The sequence below is a fragment of the Phacochoerus africanus genome, chromosome 12 (assembly GCF_016906955.1).
Source record: "Phacochoerus africanus isolate WHEZ1 chromosome 12, ROS_Pafr_v1, whole genome shotgun sequence".
Lineage (NCBI taxonomy): Eukaryota > Metazoa > Chordata > Mammalia > Artiodactyla > Suidae > Phacochoerus > Phacochoerus africanus.
The window spans coordinates 48744910-48764360 of NC_062555.1; the positions used below are offsets into that span (position 1 = coordinate 48744910).

The following is a 19451-nucleotide window of genomic DNA, read 5'->3' on the forward strand; positions in this document are numbered from 1 at the left end:
TCAGTCAGAGTTCTGATGGCTTCATTTGCTTATGAAATATTAATGAGAGCTGCTTCTTTTTATTCTGGAAAGATGGTTCTATCACATTCATTGAACCATTCTATATAATTTAAAAGCTCTCATTGACAAAAACAGATGGACCGAGAGTTGATCTATTCTTGCTATGCCTAATTCTTCTGCTACCAGTCACATCACATCACCTGGGGGCAATGTACACTTTTCGAACTGGAAATTGTATTTGCCGTAGCAATATAAATCCAAGAACTAATACATAAGTGTGTGTTTCCTGTTTAGTAACAAAAGAAAAAGAAAGAGATGCTACCATGAATCTGGGCAATACCACATTTGTTAAATAGTTATATTTCATTCTCAAAGAAATGTTTACGGAGCTCTCTTACGGAGCAAAAAGTCTTTCAAAACCAGATTCTATATGAAAGAGGTACACTAGGCATTCGCATCTTAATCTACATTTAAAGGGCATGTTCTCATGGCAACAAGACATCTGGAACTACAAAAGGAGAAGATTTGAGATTCTTAAAGCACATCTATTCAGACTCAAAAGAAAGGTTCCAACTATCATTCTCTCACCTCTCTCTAGAATTACCTCCCTATTCTTCGCTCTTTCTAAAACTTTGGGCGGGGGGGGTCTCTCTCTCTCTCTCTTTCACAAATAGAGTTGAGAAACGGCAAGGTCACCCTCCCTCCAAAGCGCCAATGTATCTTAAATACCAGTCTCATTTTTTTTTTTATTCCTTTGATAAAACATGGTCATTTTTAAGTATACCTTTAAAAAAATAAAACCACCATTTTGGGGAGCAATATGCTGAGTCATAATAAGGTCATTTGAATTGGATCCTTCCTGTATCACATTCTTCAATACTGTCTGAAGCATATGAAAAGAAGTGGATGTACTTTTCCAAAAGAGGCTTAGTTCACAAATTTTCCCAATAAATAGATAAGATTACTGGCTAGAACTTTGATTGAAGCCATCACACACCTATCTAAAATACTCTGTAGATATATATATATAAATCCTGTTCTGACAATAACTAGAGTTAGACCTTGTGACCTCAATTTTCTCATTTGTAAAATTAAAGATTTAGATTAAATGACCTCTGAGGCCCTTGCTGGTGCTAAAGTTCTATAAATCCATTAGTTGTATTACTTTAAGATGGCCAAGGATACATTAGAAAAGTCTATTCAATTATTCAAATCACCGTACATGACCTGTCCTCCTAATAACAGAGTTCTTTTATTTTTTCCATTAATGACCCTTGAAGGAAATTTGATCGAGACTTTGTGGGTATGTGCGCACATCAGAATATTGATACTTCAATGGCCCACCATGAAAGGGCCTTATTGAATGTCTCTGAACTAATAAGTGCAAGACAGGAGTCAGCAATTTGGCCTGAGAACACTTTGCATTTCTACAATGGTTTTAATTTTTAATCTATTTTTATGATTTATTTCCTTGATGTATCCTTACAAAGTTTTGAGGAAAATGTAGGGTTTCTCATAGAGGTAGGAACTCAAGTATCCCAATAAAGACTTGTCCGAGGTTATACAGTCAGCAAACGTCTGAGTAAATTAAGAACTTAGACACAGCGGTGGGTGGAGATGGTAGAGTAGAAAGACCCAGAGGTCACCCTCTCCCATAGTCATACCAAGTTTATAACTATTCAGAGCAACTATCTATCCATGAGAATGACCTGAAGACTAGCAGAAAATATTTTCCACAACAAAAGATATAAATAAGGAACTATAATCAGACAGGTGGAAGTGTCAGAGACACAATACAGTTAAGACCCAGACCCCCAGGGAGTTGACCCACAAATGGGAGGATGTTCATAATCACATAAGTTCTTCCCAAGAAGTGAGGGATCTCAGCTCCATATCCGACTCCCAAGCCCCAGGGGAACTACACTAGGAAGATGAGCCCCAGAAGGTCTGGCTGTAAAGGCCAGTGGGGCTGATATATGCGAGAGACAGAGGGCCATGGGAAACAGAGATTCTGCTCTGAAAGAAAGCATGCAAAATCTCACATGCTACGAGTCATGGTACAGAGGCAGTAGTTTAAAAAGAGCCTGAGTCAGACCTGCTTGCTGATCTCAGACAGGCGCCAGAGAGCCAGGAAGCAACTAGGACTCCTTGTGGGGACAAAGACATTGGTGGCAACCATTTTGGGGACCTCCTTCTACCACAAAGATACTTGTGCTGGCAAGGGCCATTTCAGAGTCTTCCCCCTAGCCTATTAGTGCCAGGGGCTTATCTGACCACCAGTGGGCTGCCACCAGCATCAGCTCCTCAGTCCTGTATCCAGTCATCCCAGGACCTGGTCACACCCACCAGCAGACCGGCATCCACCCCAGGACCTCATAGGCCATGTGGCCAGCCACACAAGAACACAGCCCTACCTAAAAGTAGGCCCATCACCAGCTCTGAGACACCCACTTCCAGCTATGTGGCCAGCCATGTAGGACCTAGCCCCACCAAACAGTGGGCCCAGCACTAGCTCCACAATACCTCAGGCCACATGGCCAGCCATACTGGGGCTTGGACCCACCCACTAGTGGGTTGGCAGCAACATAAAAGTCAGGCTTAAAAGCAAATGGGTCAGGAGTCAGTCCCACCTACCACTGTGCCCAGAGCAATTGGCTCTGTCACAACAGAAAGGGCCACTCAGCCCACAAAGAGGGCACTCCTAGAGCATATAGTTCTAGCATATTGACCAGTGGGGAATATGTAGCAGGCCCCATCAGACATCTACATAAGGCCACTTCTCCCAGATTGAGAAATGTGACCTATCTACATAACACATAAAAATAAACACAGAAAATCTGGCAAAATGAGGAGACAGAGAAATATGTTCCAAATGAAGGAACAAGGCAAATCTTCTGAAAAAGAACTAAACATAGTGGAGACAAGCAATCTACTCAATAAAGAGTTCAAGGTAATGATCTTAAATATACTCAATGAACTTTGGAAAAGAATGATGAACACAGTGAGAAGTTTAACAGAGAAAATACAGAGAAGATAACAAACAGAGCTTAAGAATGCAATAACTGAAATAGAAAGTACACTAGAAGGAATCAATGAATCAGCAAACCAGAAGAGATAGTATTGGAAATCACCCAAGCTGAAAACAAAAAAAAAGGCTTTTTAAGAATGAGAACAGTTTAAGAGACCTCTAGGACAACATCAAGTGTAATAACATTCACATTAAAGGGGTCCAAGAAAGAGAAGAGAGAGAGAAGGGGCAGAGAACTTATTTAAAGAAATAATATCTGAAAATCTCCCTAACCTGGGAAAAGAAAACAGACATTCAGGTCCCATAAGCATAGAGAGTATCAAACAAGATGAAACCAAAGAGATTCAAACCAAGAACCTCTTAATTACATTGTAATTAAAATGGAAAAAAAAATAAAAAGCAAAGAGAGAATATTGAAAGTAGCAAGAGAAAAGCAACTCATTACACACCTGGGAATTCCCACACAACTATAAGCTGACTTTTCAGCAGAAATTTTTAAGCCAGAAAGGAGAGTAAGAATATCTTTGAAGTGATAAAAAGAAAATACATACAATCAAGAATACTCTATCTGGCAAGACATTATTCAGATTTGAAGGAAAGATAGTTTTATAGACAAGCAAAAGCTAAAAGTGTTCTGAAACAGTAAACCAGCTTTACAAGAAATTTTAAATGGTATTCCATATAAATAGAAATGAAATCTGGAGTAGCAACACTTACATAAGACAAAATAGACTCTAAAACAAAGACTGAAACAAGAAAAAAGAAGGGTATTACATGATTAGGGGATCAATCTGACAAGAAGGTATAACAATTATAAGTATATATGCACCCAACATAGGCATACCTAAATACATAAAGCAAATATCAACAAATATAGAGGGAGAAATTGACAGTAACAATAATAGTCTTTATAGTTTAACACCCACTTACATCAATGGACAGATTATTCAGAGAGAAGATCAATAAGAAAACATTGGCCCAGATGGACAATACATAATATTTGTATATAAATATTCCATCCCAAAGCTGCAGAATACACGTTTTTTTTTCAAGTGCACATAGAACATTCTCCAGGGTAGATCACATATTAGGCCACAAAACAAATTTCAATAAATTTAATAAGACTGAAATCATATCAAGCATCTTTTCTGACCACAACAGTATGAGACTATAAATTGATTATAAGGAAAAAAAATCTGCAAAAAAAGAAAAAAAAAAACAAAGATGTGGAGGCTAAAAAATATTCTACTAAACTACCAATTGGTCACTGAAGAAAACAAGAAATCAAAAAATACCTGGAGATGAATAAAAAATATAATCACAATGATCCAAAATCTAGGACACACATAAAAAACATTTCTAAGGCAGAAGTTAATAGTGATAGAAGCTTACCTCAGGAACTAAGGAAAATCCCAAATAAACAATCTAATTGTACATCTAAGGGAACTATAATAAGAATAACAAACAAATCCCCAAGTTTGTAGAAGGAAATAAATCGTAAAGATCAGAACATAAATAAATGAAATTAAGACTAAAAAAATAGGTCTACTCAAGACAATATCAGCAAACCAAATACAACAATACATTAAAAGGGTCACACACCCTAATTGAAAGGAATTTATACCAGGAACAAAAGGATGGTTCAATACCCATAATGTAATCAATATGATAGGCAACATTAACAAAGAATAAAAACCATATGATCATCTCAACAGATGCAGAAAAGTTTTTTGACAAAATTCAATACCAACTTATAAAAACTTTCAAGAAAGTGGTCAGAGAGAGCACATATCTCAACATAAGAAAGGTCATATATGACAAACCTACAGCCAACATCATACTCAACAGAAAAAAAAAAGTTGAAATCATTTCCTTTATGATCAGAAATGAGACAAGGATGGTTACTCTCTCCACTTTTATTCCACCTAGTATTGGAAGACCTAGTCATAGCTATTAGACAATAAAAAGAAATAAAAGGAATCCAAGTTGGAAAGGAAGCAGTAAAACTGTCAGTTTGAAGATGATATGATACTATATAGAGAAAATATTAAAGATAACACCAAGGAAACTCTAGAACTAATATATGAATTCAGTAAAGTTGCAGGATATATGATTAATGTACAAAAATCAGTTTCATTTCTGTACACTCATAATAAGGTATCAGAAAGAGAAAGTAAGGAAACAGTCCCATTTACAATTACATTAAAAGAATACCTAGAAATAAATCCAGCCAAAGAGATAAAAGACTTGTAGTCTGAAAACTATAAGATATGATGAAAGAAATTGAAGACAACAAAAACAAATGGAAAGATATCTGTGCTCATGAATTGGAAGAATATTGTTAAGATGACCATACTATCCAAAGCAATCTACAGATTTTATCTACAATTAAAATCAAATACCAATGGCATTTTTTTACAGAGCTAGAACAAATAACTCTAAACTTCATATGGAAACATAAAAAATCATGAAAAGGCAAAAGTATCTTGAGAAAGAAGAACAAAGCTAAGAGTATCACCCTTCTTGGTTTCAAATTATACGACAAAGCTATAGAATCCAAACAGTATGGTACTGGCACAAAAATAGACATATACATCAATGGAACTGAATAAAGAGCCCAGAAACAAACCCATATTAGTTGCTTATATGGTCAACTAATCTATGAAAAAGGAAGGAAGAATATACAATGGGAAAAAGACAACCTCTTCAATAAATGGTGTTGGGAAAGCTAGACAGTTACATACAAAAGAATCAGATTGGACTACTTTCTCATACCATAGACAAAAATAAACTTAAAATGGATTAAAGACCTACATGTAAGACCTGAAAGCATAAAACTTCTAGAAAGAAATACAGGCAGGGAGTTCCCTTCATGGCTCAGTGGTTAATGAATGACTAGGATCCATGAAGATGAGGGTTTGATCCCTGGCCTCACTCAGTGGGTTAAGGATCCAGTGTTGCCATGAGCTGTGGTGTAGGTTGCAGACACGGCTCAGATCTGGTGTTGCTGTGGCTGTGGTGTAGCCCAGAGGCTGCAGCTTTGATTCAACCCCTAGCCTGGGACCCTCCATGTGTCACAGGTGAGGCCCTAAAAAGAAAAAAAAAAAGGTAGTACATTTAGCACTATTTTGAGGAGGTGGGGGAAATGTCTCCTCAGGCAATGGAAGCAAAACCAAAAATAAACAAATGGGACTACGTCAAACTAAAAAGTTTTTGCACATCCAAGGAAACTATCAACAATATGAAAAGTCGGCCCATTCTAAATAGGAGAAGACATTTGCAAACAATAATATACCTGATAAGTATCCAAAATACACAAAGAACTTATATAACTCAACATCAAAAAACCAAACAATTAAATTATGGACAGAGGACCTAAACAGACATTATTCCAGAGAAGACATGCAGATGGTGAACAGATACATGAAAATAAGCTCAACATCACTAATCATCAGGGAAATGCAAATCAAAATCACAAGAAGCTACACCACCTCACATCTGTCAAAATGCTTATCATCAAAAAGACAATAACAAGTGTTGGCAAGGATGTAGAGAAAAGGGAACCTTGGCGCACTGTTGGTGGGATTACAGATTGGTGTAGCCACTATGGAAAACAGTATAGAGGTTCCTCAAGAAAATTAAAATTAAGACTAGGATATAATCCACCCAGTCATCCACCTCTGAGTATTTATCCAAAGAAAACAAAAACACTACTTTGGAAAGATATGCATATTCCATTGTTCATTTCAGCATTATTTGCAACAACCAAGGGATGGAAGCAATCTAAATGTTTGTTGATGGATGAACAAAGAAAATGTGGTATATATGTACACAAATACATACACAAAATGGAGTATGACTCCACCATAAAAAGGGATCTTGCCATTTGCGACAACATGGATAGATCTAGACGGTATTATGCTAAGTGAAATAAGTCAGATAAAGACAAATTATATGATTTTACTTGTATGTGGAATTTAAAGAACAACGACAACAACAACAAAACAAACAAACAAAACAAAAACAGACTCATAGATACAGAGAACAAATGGGTGGTTGCCAGAACAGAGGGCAATGTGGGTGAGGAGGGCAAAGAGGCATAGAGGATTAAGAGGAAAAAACCTCCAGTTACACGATAAATAAGTCACAGGATGTAACACGCTGTAGAGAATACGGGCAATCACACTGTAATAACTTTGTATGGGGACAGATGGTTTCTAGACATGCTCTGCTAATCTTTACATAATGTCTATAAATGGCAAATCATGCTACACACCTGAAACTTACCTAATACTGTTTATGAACTATATTTCAATTTTTAAAATGCTCCCCCAAATAAAAAAATATATACATATAAAAATCTCAGATGAATTAACTCCAGCCCCTTTCTGGCTGGCTACAAAACATCCTGCCCCTCTGCTTTACAATATTAAATCTTTCAATGCTAGCTTTATAATTTTATCTTCTGATGACTTCAGAACAATTCATTTCATATAACTCCTTATTGAAATTTAGTTAGAGTGTACTGAAAAGCCAGAGAGGGTGAACCACTTCAGGTGTTTTGGGCAATACTTAGAGACATTAGAACCACCACAAAAAATCTAATAGGGAATTTCTGTTATGACACAGTGGGTTAGGAATCCAACTGCAGTGGCTTGGGTTGCTGCAGAGGCAGGGGTTCGATCCCTCTCCCAGCACAGTGGGTTACAAAAAAAGTATCCAGCATTGCCACAGATGTGGCATGGGTGGCAACTATGGCTCAGATTCAGTCCCTGGCTCGGGAATTTGCATGTGCCATGCGTGCAGCCATAAAATTAAATTTAAAAACATCAAAGAATCCAATAGAAAGGTACTCAGATTTCCCATAAAATTAGAGTTCTATTTTTGCCCAGCCGAGAAAAGCATTTTGCCTGCTTCCATGTTACAGTCCTGTGACCAGGGAGCCAGGTATGGAATTGGGAAATTCACAAGAGCTTCCTCCCTAGGGAAGGAGAGCCACCGCTTATGGTCACAGCTACACTGCGGCTTGTCTGTTCTTATCAGAAAAGAGTACAACAGAAACTACTAAATTCAATTCCTAGACATGCAACTACAGACAAGCAACAAGTTCTCTATGCTTCAACCCCCTAGTATCGAAATAGGAGTAATTATGGTTGCTGTAAACATTTAGTGAATTAACACAGGTAAAGCATGCATCTTGTCCAACAGGCAGGAAGAAGACAGTTATCATTATCTATTTAGTTTATGATCATGTTTTAAAATTTTCAGAATAGCACCTGTGCATAATAAATACTCTCTCAGCGTGAACTATGTTTACCATCCTCATAGTAAAAAAATGGATGTCAGAAATTTAATTTTTATTTATGTAAAAACATCTAAAAGTGCTTCATAACAAAACACTTTAATGTGCTGTCTAAGGGACTTTAGAAAACATACGCTGAGTGAACATACACATGTGCCTTATTGTCTAAGTTTAAAATCTCTGGATGAGTTTTTAAAAAGGCATTATTATGGTACCGGGGTCAATGTACTTCTTCATTACTGAGCTGTGTCCAGACCTTATGCTAAAATTCTATGCTTTCTCTCAACACATGTAAAGGAGAGAAGAGGGCAAGAGGTTACATAGGTTTTTCCTGGAAAAATGATTTGTTCTAACTTTCATAAACAAACCAAACAGCCGATGCCCCTCTGAGTTTATATAAAAGGGTTGCACCCAACAAAAAATGTTTTGTTTCTCTTGCTCAACACTTTAATTTGTGGCTTGACCAATAGTTAAGCCAAAGAAATACCAGGCGAGGCAAACAAAGGCTGCCTTTTTGTTTCAGATATTCTTCTTCTTATAACCATCACACACACGTAAATCAGACTTTCTGAAGGAGAACAAGCAGCTCTGATGAAGGAACAAAGTCCCTAAACTCTAAAATTATCCAGTGCTTTAACTTAAGTCTCTGCTGCTGACTAGCTAGCTCACTTGGGCAAATCCTTTCACTTGTCTGGGTTGAGTTCCCTCACACAGAAAGTTGTCCTGGACAACCTCTGAAATCTGTATCCTATTTGTAAACCCTATCAGTCTTATTTATTTGCATTCACCTTCGTTATTAGCGCTCAGTTTAATAGCTTGTGATTTAGCGTTATTATGAGCCTCTAGTCTTACCTTTCCTTTTTGTCCTCTGCTATTCTATTACCAATCTCCTGGTTCACCATCTGTAGATCTATTTTTGGCAAATTCTTTCACATTCTCTAGAACAGCTGTTCTCAGACTCTAGCCTTCTAGTCTGCATCGGAATCAGTTTAGGGGTTGGGGCGGGGTGGGGAGTGGGGCATCTGCTAAAATACAGATTGCTGAGCCTACCCCCAGGGGTTCTGATTCAGTCCGTCTGGGACGGGGCACAGAACTACATTTCTTACATCCAGATCTTCCAGGTGATCCATGTGCTGCTGACCCAACAACGCTCTGAAGACCTCTGTGCTACAGAACATAAAAAAATGTGGCTAAACATCAGACAAGTGCCACTAAGTAGCAAAAGTTACCTCAATGTAACTCTGAGAACAGCCACTCTGGCCTTCCAGCTCCACGTGGGTGAAGTTGACCTGGATTTGCTCTCCCAGGGGCTGCGTTATTACATAGATGCATTGTCTGCTGTGCGTGAAAGGTCCAGACAAGTCAGGAGAGAGAAGACCCTCTGGGTCTGTGAAGTTCCCTCCACAATGCAGGTCGGCTAAAGAGAGCATGGAAGAGAAGGGAAAGGTCACGTGGTTGGCCGTTCCTCCAGCTCCCAGGCGTGAGATGCAATTTCTAAAAATTACACAAACACCCACCCCATCACACACCCACTCTGTTCACCCTGTACAGACTTAATGGCTTTCATTATAGGATTTTCAGCTTGACATGTCGCACCTAAAGAAAAAGCTGTAGAAATGTGCAATCTGACTTTCAATCGAACATCCTCTTCCACCAATTGCTTTTGAAATGTATTTATGCCTCCTTCACTCCAAAGAGATGGGAGGGCATTCATAAAATACATGCAACAAAATAAAATCTGTACCTAGAAAAATGAATCAGATTAAAAGGATAATGAATTCAGAAGAGCGAGATGCAGTCAGGGGAAAACTGATGGGCATAGAAAGCAGGTATGGACCACAGAAATTATAGACAGCTGACTGCAGATTCACCCTGAAGCCAAAACAAATGGAGAAAGAGGACTAGTGAAAAGATGTTTATTGCTCTTTTTCCTGAGATTGAGGCTTAATGGGTGTTTTTCCTGTTAATTTTCATTGGGGCACAATGATATATGTCAAGAACAAAATCCTCTGGAGCTTGAAAATAAAAATCCGAGAACATTTCTTTTTTTTTCTTTCTTTTTCTTTTTTTTGTTCTTGGTTTGTTTTAAGGTGCCAAACCAAGTTAAAGGCAAAATAGTTATAAAATTGGACACATCTCAAGATAGACTGCATTTCCCTCCTGAGCAAGATCTCACAACAAAACACAAAAACAGCTGGGGAATTAGTGTCTGAATTATTTACTTTGGGGGGACCTCACACATATCTTTCATAATGCAGTGCCGATAATTCAGGGTCCAAGGGGTACTACACCATTAATAATAGAACAATGAGAAGATACAGGAAAAATTTGGAACAGTGAGAGAACTGTTTATAAATACATGTTGTCAGTGGAAGTTACCTGCAGTTTCACAAAAGAATATTTATATATGTAAAACTGAATCACTTTGCTATACATCTGAAACTAACACAATACTGTAAGCCAACTATACTCTAATAAAAATTTAAAAAAAAAAAAAAGCAAAACAGGGGTTCCCATTGTGGCTCAGCCAGCTAAGAATCCAACTAGTATCCATGAGGATATGGGTTCGATCCCTGGCCTCACTCAGTGGTTTAAGGATTCAGCGTTGCCACAAGATGCAGCATAGGTGGCAGATGCAGCTCAGGTGGGGCATTGCTTTGGCTGTGGCTCAGGCCTCAGCTACTGCTCCGAGTCATCCCCTGGGAACGTCCACATGCTGCAGGTGTGGCCATAAAAAGAAAAAAAAAAATACAAAGCAGCTATAAGCACAGCACTGTCCGTCACATTCATGCTAAGCTCCCAGTGATCACATTACTCACAAGGTGTTGTCAAGTAGGTGATGTGAAACCCTTGGTCATTAATCTGGTTGTCAGAATGGAAATGAATTCTGGCAAAGGGACCTGTAGTCTGGAGCGGTGGGACAGAGAGGGTGGTGCAGAATTTCCCAAGAACGGGGTCCTGATGCAAAGGGCCATCTCGAATCTAAAACAAGAGAAGGAGTCATTACGTTCAAAGTGGTCAGATTTTAACAAAGCCAGTTGTTTTGTACGTTAATGTCAGAAAACTCATCTTGAAAAGTGATGGCTCTGGGAGGTTCTCCTACCACCGAAAATCTAACACAAGGTTGGGGCTCAGGAAAGGGGAGTCTCTCATCAACTCAGCTGCCTTATGTTGTGTCTGAATTTTAATTCTGAGGCTAGCTGTATACTTTGAATTTTTCTCCTGAATATTTCTCAATAGTTTCTTTCCTAGTCCCCCACCCCAACCCCGATGTTTTTGTTTTGAAATGATAAATGCCTAGCAATCCAGAAGAAATGAATGAATATATATTTAAAGACAACAGAAGAAGGAATGCCAGCAATGTGAATTAATGCCCAGCTTGGTCTAAGCACTCAGGAAGGTGAGGTGCAAAAGGAAATAATGTTAGATTAGATGTAACATAAAAAAACAGTTTCATGAATTAAAAAAATACAACTTTAAGTACCGCTGTAATGATGATGTGACCTTAGAAATGCTTTTTAATTGCTGGGTTTTAATTTCTTAAATAATCATGTCAACCACTCTATAATTCTGTTGTTACTGAAAATTCTGTCCTGCATAGAACACCCAGGCACCAAGGAAGTAAATATTTTTAAGTATCCAGTTTTGCCCAAATTACTTTTTCTACTGGCAACAAAGTTATAATGCAGCATTACTTCATTCCTGTAATTTAACTAGTTCCTTGAAATACGGTTGAGAAAAGAGAGGCATTTCAATGTTATCAGAATGAGTGATTCGATTAGGTATGTATCCAGGAGTTAATACATTGGGATGGAAAAAAATGCCTCTAATTTTAATTTGATGGCATTTATTAAAATTAATTTCAAGAAAATTCACTCTATGCCAACATATAGAGAATTAGCTTGCTGATATCTTCCAGGGAGAGGTAGGTCTTCCAGTCATTCCCAAAGGTTTCAAATCCATTATACCTGCTAAATTTCTAATGACTTTAACTTGTGGAGATTCCGGTTTGACAGCCCATATCCTTCTATCCTTTATGAATAATTCCAGAGCTCTCCATTCTTCTCTAATGGACTTGGAAAAGCATTTTATGTATGTGTGCGTGTGTATATATATGTGTATATATATATATATTTTTTTTGTCTTTTTGCCATTTCTAGGGCTGCTCCCACAGCATATGGAGGTTCCCAGGCCAGGGGTCTAATCGAAGCTGTAGCCACCAGCCTACACCAGAGCCACAGCAACACGGGATCCGAGCTGCGTCTGCAACTTACACCACAGCTCACGGCAACGCTGGATCCTTAACCCACTGACCAAGGCCAGGGATCGAACCTGCAACCTCACGGTTCCTAATCGGATTCATTAACCACTGAGCCACGACGGAAACTCCAAAAAAGCATTTTATCTTTTATCACTACTGCAAGGGTTACTGAGATGTACAGTGAACAACATATGAGTTTAATCTTCTCGGTGATATTTTCTGGCTACAAATGGAAAGGTATGCTTTTGATGGACCTATATGCTTATGGAATTTAGATATAAAAGCCCTTTTATTTTTTAATCTTTTATTAATGATAAGCAAGAGGGGCAGAGGGGGACTCCTCTCCTCTCAATGACAATTGTCAATATATTCCAATGAGGCATACCCTTTAGCAGTCCATTTCAACACAATTGCTATTAAGTTGTTTTTCTTCTTGAAACTCTACAGTCAACTTGGGAAACACCTTGTCAATTTATGAAAACTAAAAAACTGAATCTGCTTCGGGGAAGAGAGCCATTCCGGTGTGTGGGTTTCATAAATGCTGCTTTTCCCATGATAGGGGACTGGTTTTCCAGGAAATGATGGGAAGGCAAGGCAGTCAGATTCCCAGATTCAAATGGAACCCAGAAGATACAATACGCTGGCACAACTGCCAACAGGGAGTTAGCAAGACTTAGACATCAACTGCCTGTTGAAGAATGCATCCAACTATTGCTCATAATTTGTGGTAATGCAAAAGCATAATCCACCAGAGTTCCCTGAGTTCTAATCCTATCATGAGAAGTTCTATCTAAATACAACTGTTTACCTCAAGGTAATCTTTGCGGCAATCATCGTGGTGCTCCAGGCTCAAGGTCCCAAAAGTAAATGTTATCAGGAGATCGGGACTGGCTATCACTTTCCACACACAATCTCTTCCTGGGGGATACTTTCCGGGATATCCTGGAGACTTAAGAGAACCGTACGTCCCGGTCAGGATACCTCCACACTCTAAAATAAGAGGAAAAAAAAGAGCTTTACATTTGTGTACAAGTTAGAATTCAGGTGGAATTATCACAGCCTTTCCTATAAGAAGAAAAACATTGTTTACATAATTATGTGACGCTTTGGACACCCTCGTAAATTAAGCAAGACTTTCTGTTTTCTGGTTTGATAAAGTTATAAATCCAGGAGTACCAATTGATAAATAAATGAATCACCCATGCATTGAGCTCCGAACTTATTAGCCATCTTATGGCAAAGTGATTTAAAATGCGGTTCCGAGGGATGAACAATGGGATGATAGGTTTATGTTTTCTACTTTGAAGGAGATTAATTTTTGTACATTAACTCTTCTTTTTTTATAGAGGTATAGTTGATTTATAATGCTGTGTTAGTTTTAGATATACAATCAAGTGGTTCTGTTTTTTATACACATATATACATATACACATATATTCAATTATATATGTATGTTCTTTTTCAGATTCTGTTCCATTATAGTTTATTTTAAGATACTGAAAAGAGTCCCCTGTGCTATAGAGCAGGTCCTTGTTGTTTATGCATTTTATATATAGTAGTGTGTATCTGTTAATCCCAAATCCTCAATTATCCCTCCCCTCCACTTTTGTACATTAACTCTTAAAACATTCTCAAACTTCTGTCAACCCCATGCCTTTCAAAAGATTATTTTTTTACACTAGAACAGTTAAGTGCAACATAATTTTCATTTGAGAATTTTTCTTAACACTGTGATATAATTAAATCATTCATTTTATAAGCTAAGAAATTCAAATCTGTGTCTATGGGTGGTCGGTTAAGCCACTTTCCCAGGAATAGAGTGAGGGAAGGATGGGGCGAGGGTTTCTGATGTCGACTCCACCACCATGTCCATTACACCCCATTATCCCCCTAAAGTTCTATATCAGGGACTGGAAGAGACCTTTTTTTTGTCTTTTTTTGCTATTTCTTGGGCCGCTTCCGCGGCATATGGAGGTTCCCAGGCTAGGGGTTGAATTGGAGCTGTAGCCACCAGCCTACGCCAGAGCCACAGCAATGCAGGATCCGAGCCGCATCTGCAACCTACACCACAACGCCGGATCGTTAACCCACTGAGCAAGGGCAGGGACCGAACCCTCAACCTCATGGTTCCTAGTCGGATTCGTTAACCACTGCGCCACGACGGGAACTCCTGGAAGAGACTTTTCTTTATTAATACCCACATTTATTTAACAAAGAATCTGGTGGCTTATAAGAAATGCAAGTGTAAATCAGAAGAACAGAAATACTAAATATAAATCTAGATGAGTAAATACAAATCAGAAAAAAATAAAATAAGGTAACATTTCAGATATGCAAATTATGAAATGTACATAGCTACACAGGTTATTCAGACAAAAGTTATGTTACAGAAGTAAAAAGTAAAACAAATCAGTTACATAATTCTCACTGAGAAAACATCTCATTAGGAAGAGTGAGCAAAATAAAATGTTAACAGGAAACTGAGAAAAACAATATAATACAAAGAGTTAATATCTCTAAAATAAGAAAAGCTTCTCAAAAGAATAGAGATTAAACAAAGTTCACTGAAAAAATTTAAAAATATTTTATACATAGAAAAGATATTCAGCCTGACTCATAACAAAGGCGATACAAATAAAACTTCGCTGAGATACCATTTATCATCTCTGAGAATGATTAAAGCAAACAAATAAACAACCCAGAATTTTGAAAACAAAGTATTGGTGAGGCTCTGGGGAAATAGGTGCTCACACTGCTGATGAGAATGCAAAATGGTAAAATTCTTATAGATGAGACTATGGTGAATACCAAACAAAAACTTCGGCATTTATTTTTTAACCAATAGTTCCACTTTCAAAAATCTATCCCAAAGATATCTTGGCAAAAATACAAGAAGACAAACTCACAAGCCATTTTGTGGCAGAATAATTTGGTATTCCAAGACTGGAAACAAGCCCATCAATAGATCCTTAATTGAACAGAGTGGAGGAGCTACCTTTTTTGTTGTTGTTGTTGTTATTTTAGGGCTGCAACCCACAGCATATAGAAGATCCCAGGCTAGGGGTCCAACTGGAGCTGTAGCTGTCAGCCTATGCCACAGCCATGGCAATACCAGATACAAGCTGTGTCTGTGACCTACACCGCAGCTCATGGCAACGCCAGATCCTTAACCCACTGAGCAAGGCCAGGGATCGAACCTGCATCCTCATGGGTGCCAGTCAGATTCATTTCCACTGAGCCATGGCAGGAACTCCTGGATGAGCTATCTTTATAACGGCAACCTGTGCTCTAGCTATGAAATAATCCCCAAGACATATGAAGTGAAAAGGCAAACTACAAACCACTGAGTGTTTTGGGCTACTTTTTATCTAAGAAAAAGGAAAATACACTACCTGTGATTATTTGCTTATATTTTTTAGATGGGAGGATAAATCCAAAACTAACACAAATTGTTACCTCTGGGAGAGAAAAGGAACAGGGTGAAGGGACTGGCATAGGAGTTAGACTTCTCTAAATCTACCATGTGTTTTGATTTTGCTTTGGAACTACGAAAATATGTTACATAATTATAAATTTAAATCCAATAAAAATTTTAAAAAGAGATCTTTAAAATCACAAGCAAAGGGAAACAAATGAAATAGCCACATTGCCATAATAGTTTAAGAGTAAGAAATATTTCAAGAGACACAAAAATACTATAATTTGACTATACAGCTTGAGTGAAACACAGCTTAAGCACGGAAAGAAAAGTCAAGAAACAGTAAATGGTTTTAAGTTGTACTATTAGTAATATTATTGTTATTGTTTTTCTGAAAATTTACATAATAGGATTAAGGACAAAGATAATATGTTAATGTCCTTGGGAACAAAGATTTTTAGTGTAGGAGAGAAGTACAAATACAAAGTTTAAAAAGAACTGTAATTTGAATATGTGAAAGTTTTGGAAGACCATTATGATGTATTTTTCCTTTAAAAAATAATAGAAGTATTTTCTAGTTCTCTGCACTCAAAGATTTAGAGATTTTGATTGACCTAGTAGCAACAGCCACTCATAGGGCCTAGATTTTGGTATCTAAATACCATTTCTGATTAAAGGAGTCCAGCCCTTTAGAGAATAATTGGCTTCGGTTCTAAGACAGTAAAGGTATATGAAGTACCTGAAACATCTCAGACCAGAAAGCAAGGAAGTTTTCAAAGGTAACTGGAATTGAGTCAAAGAGGCTCAAAAACAAAATCAAAAGTTCCCCACTATCCAAACACAGAACAGTTTAACGTTAAAAAGTCTAGAATGGATTAAAATATATCCAATATGATAAAATATGCATTCATAGATATCAAAACCAAAACAAAATTAAAAGCAATAATAACTAATCGATCACTTTGGAGAAAACTAGGAAACCAAGTCATTAATATGAATACTGGGGGAAAGAAAGGAAAAGAATCAAGCATTTATCCTCCCTTCCCTGTCTGTGACATAACCAAATAATTGATATGGGAAAGTTCTACTCCAGTGAAGAACTCCAGGTAATAAATAAAGAAGAGATGATAAATTAAACTGTCATCATTTTGTAAGCCCTAATAAACAACTAATCTAAATAATGAAGCCAAGGGCTGCTGAAACTATAGAGAAGAGGCAGAAGCAAAGCTTTTTAAGAGGACGATCAACCCGAGAAGATTGAAACATTCTAATCAATGTGACTCTCATAAAGGGAGACATCAAGTACCTCCAGATGTGATTACTTTTGCAAAAAGAGAAATTGAATTTGATCACACTTCTTGATCTAACTACCCTACTTCCAGCGTGATAAATGGCACATAGGATGCAAAAAGCGAAATCCAGAATGTGGGATAATCTACAAGACAAACCACCCAGGTTCTTTAACAAATAAATTTGAATAATGATTAATAGGTCCTAATAGTAAGGAATGATTGTTTGCTTGCTTCAGTTTTTACTGTATTCCGTTATTGAGCAGCAAAGAGCAAGGGACGATGACCCTTGAAAGAAAGAAATCCCATGTAGTAAGTTGCCCATTCACCCCACAACTCTCTCAATGGGCATCTCCCACCTTGCAGTGCAGAGCAGATGCTCTTCCATTGTTTATATTCAGCACTGTATTAGATGTCCTAGCCAAGAAAATACATAAGTCAAGGAAAAGAAATAACAAAGACTGGAAAGGAAGCAAGAAAAAACAGATAACATATTCATGGATAACATAACTGCATAGACAGAGAACTTCAAAAGAATCTACCCAAAAAATCATCTGAATTGATGAATGACTTTAGCAATACAGCAGAATTCAAAACCTAATATTTTAAAGTCTATAGTTATACACAGTATATTTCTACATATAATGAGTAAAAAATGGAATTTTAGAAAAATAATATTGAACATAGCATAAAACATGAACTATCTAGGGAAAAACTAATAAAAAGTATGGAATAGTTAAGTGTGGAAATCTGCTGAGCTAAACCACTGCTGAGATAAATTAAAAGAGGACTCAGTATATACAAGGATAATCCATGTGTATTACTTGGCAGATGAATATTTTTCAGAACTCCTTTCTTCCCAACCTGATTATAGGTTCAATGCAACGCCAACAAAATCCCACCAGATTGTTGCGGGAAATTAACAAGTTGATTCTAAAGTTGATGTGGAAGTGTAAAGGCTCTAGCACATTTTAAAAGAACAAAGGAAGAGGTGCTACACTATCAGACTTCAAGCTTTCAGTAGCTAAGCTAATGTGGCAGAAAAACAGACCAAGAGAAAAGCTGAGACATTCCGGAAAGATTCAGAGATTTATCGATGAATGAACAGAAGATTAGGTATACTGTTCTCCCTGCTTTTTTATATGTTTTAAAATGTCATAGTAGGAGTTCCCGCTTTGGCACAATGGGTTAAGAATGCTACAGCAGTTCCGGTCGCTATGGAGACATGGGTTAGATCCCCAGCCTGGCAGTGGTTAAAGGATCCGGTGGTGTTGCAGCTGCAGCCTAAATTGCAGCTTCGGCTTGGATTCAATCCCTGTCCTGGGAATTTCCATAGGCCACAGGTGCAGCCATTTAAAAAAAAACAATATCAGAGTTCCCATTATGGTACAATGGGAGTGATGGGATGCAGGTTCAATCCCCGGCCCCAAACAGTGGGTCAAGGATCCAGCATTGCTGCAGCTGTGGCTTAGGTCACAAATGTGGCTCAAATCTGATCCCTGGCCTGGGAACCCTCATGCCACAGGGCAGCAAAAAAGAAAAAAAGAAATTTATAATAAAAAAGTTTAAAAAAATAGGACTAGGAGTTCCCCTCGTGGCGCAGTGGTTAACGAATCCGACTAGGAACCATGAGGTTGCGGGTTCGGTCCCTGCCCTTGCTCAGTGGGTTAACGATCCCACGTTGCCATGAGCTGTGGTGTAGGTTGCAGACGCGGCTCGGATCCCGCGTTGCTGTGGCTCTGGCGTAGGCCGGTGGCTACAGCTCCGATTCAACCCCTAGCCTGGGAACCTCCATATGCCGCGGGAGCGGCCCAAGAAATAGCAACAACAACAACAACAACAACAAAAAAAGACAAAAGACAAAAAAAATAGGACTAAAACTAAAATAATAGCAAAAAGAAGAAATCATCAAATGACATTAGCATAACAAATACTAAGTAAAGGACCAGGCAATGTCCTCAACATCCCAGCAGTATTTTCCTAGTAGAGATTATAAAAATGCTCTTCAGTAATTTCAGAAGGGACCCACTGAGACTCATTTATAAAATATCTTCCATTTCATCCAAATGTTATACTTCTGAACACAAAACAAAATGCCAATTCCTTTTAGATTTACTTGATTTTAAAGTAATTATAAAAATCCTATATCACTA

At 37.8% G+C, this 19451-nt stretch overlaps 1 protein-coding gene across 1 annotated transcript in view; it reads right to left on the reverse strand.

The window, feature by feature from the left end:
* The window catches only part of CUBN (cubilin), a 316180-nt gene that overhangs the window by 266054 nt on the left and 30675 nt on the right, over positions 1–19451 (reverse strand). Inside the window, exons 15-17 of the mRNA XM_047755040.1 lie at positions 13400–13581; positions 11150–11312; positions 9560–9747 (exon numbers count right to left, since the gene is read on the reverse strand). Of these exons, the coding sequence (XP_047610996.1) occupies positions 9560–9747; positions 11150–11312; positions 13400–13581 (533 nt within the window). The remainder of the gene's footprint in view (positions 1–9559; positions 9748–11149; positions 11313–13399; positions 13582–19451) is intronic.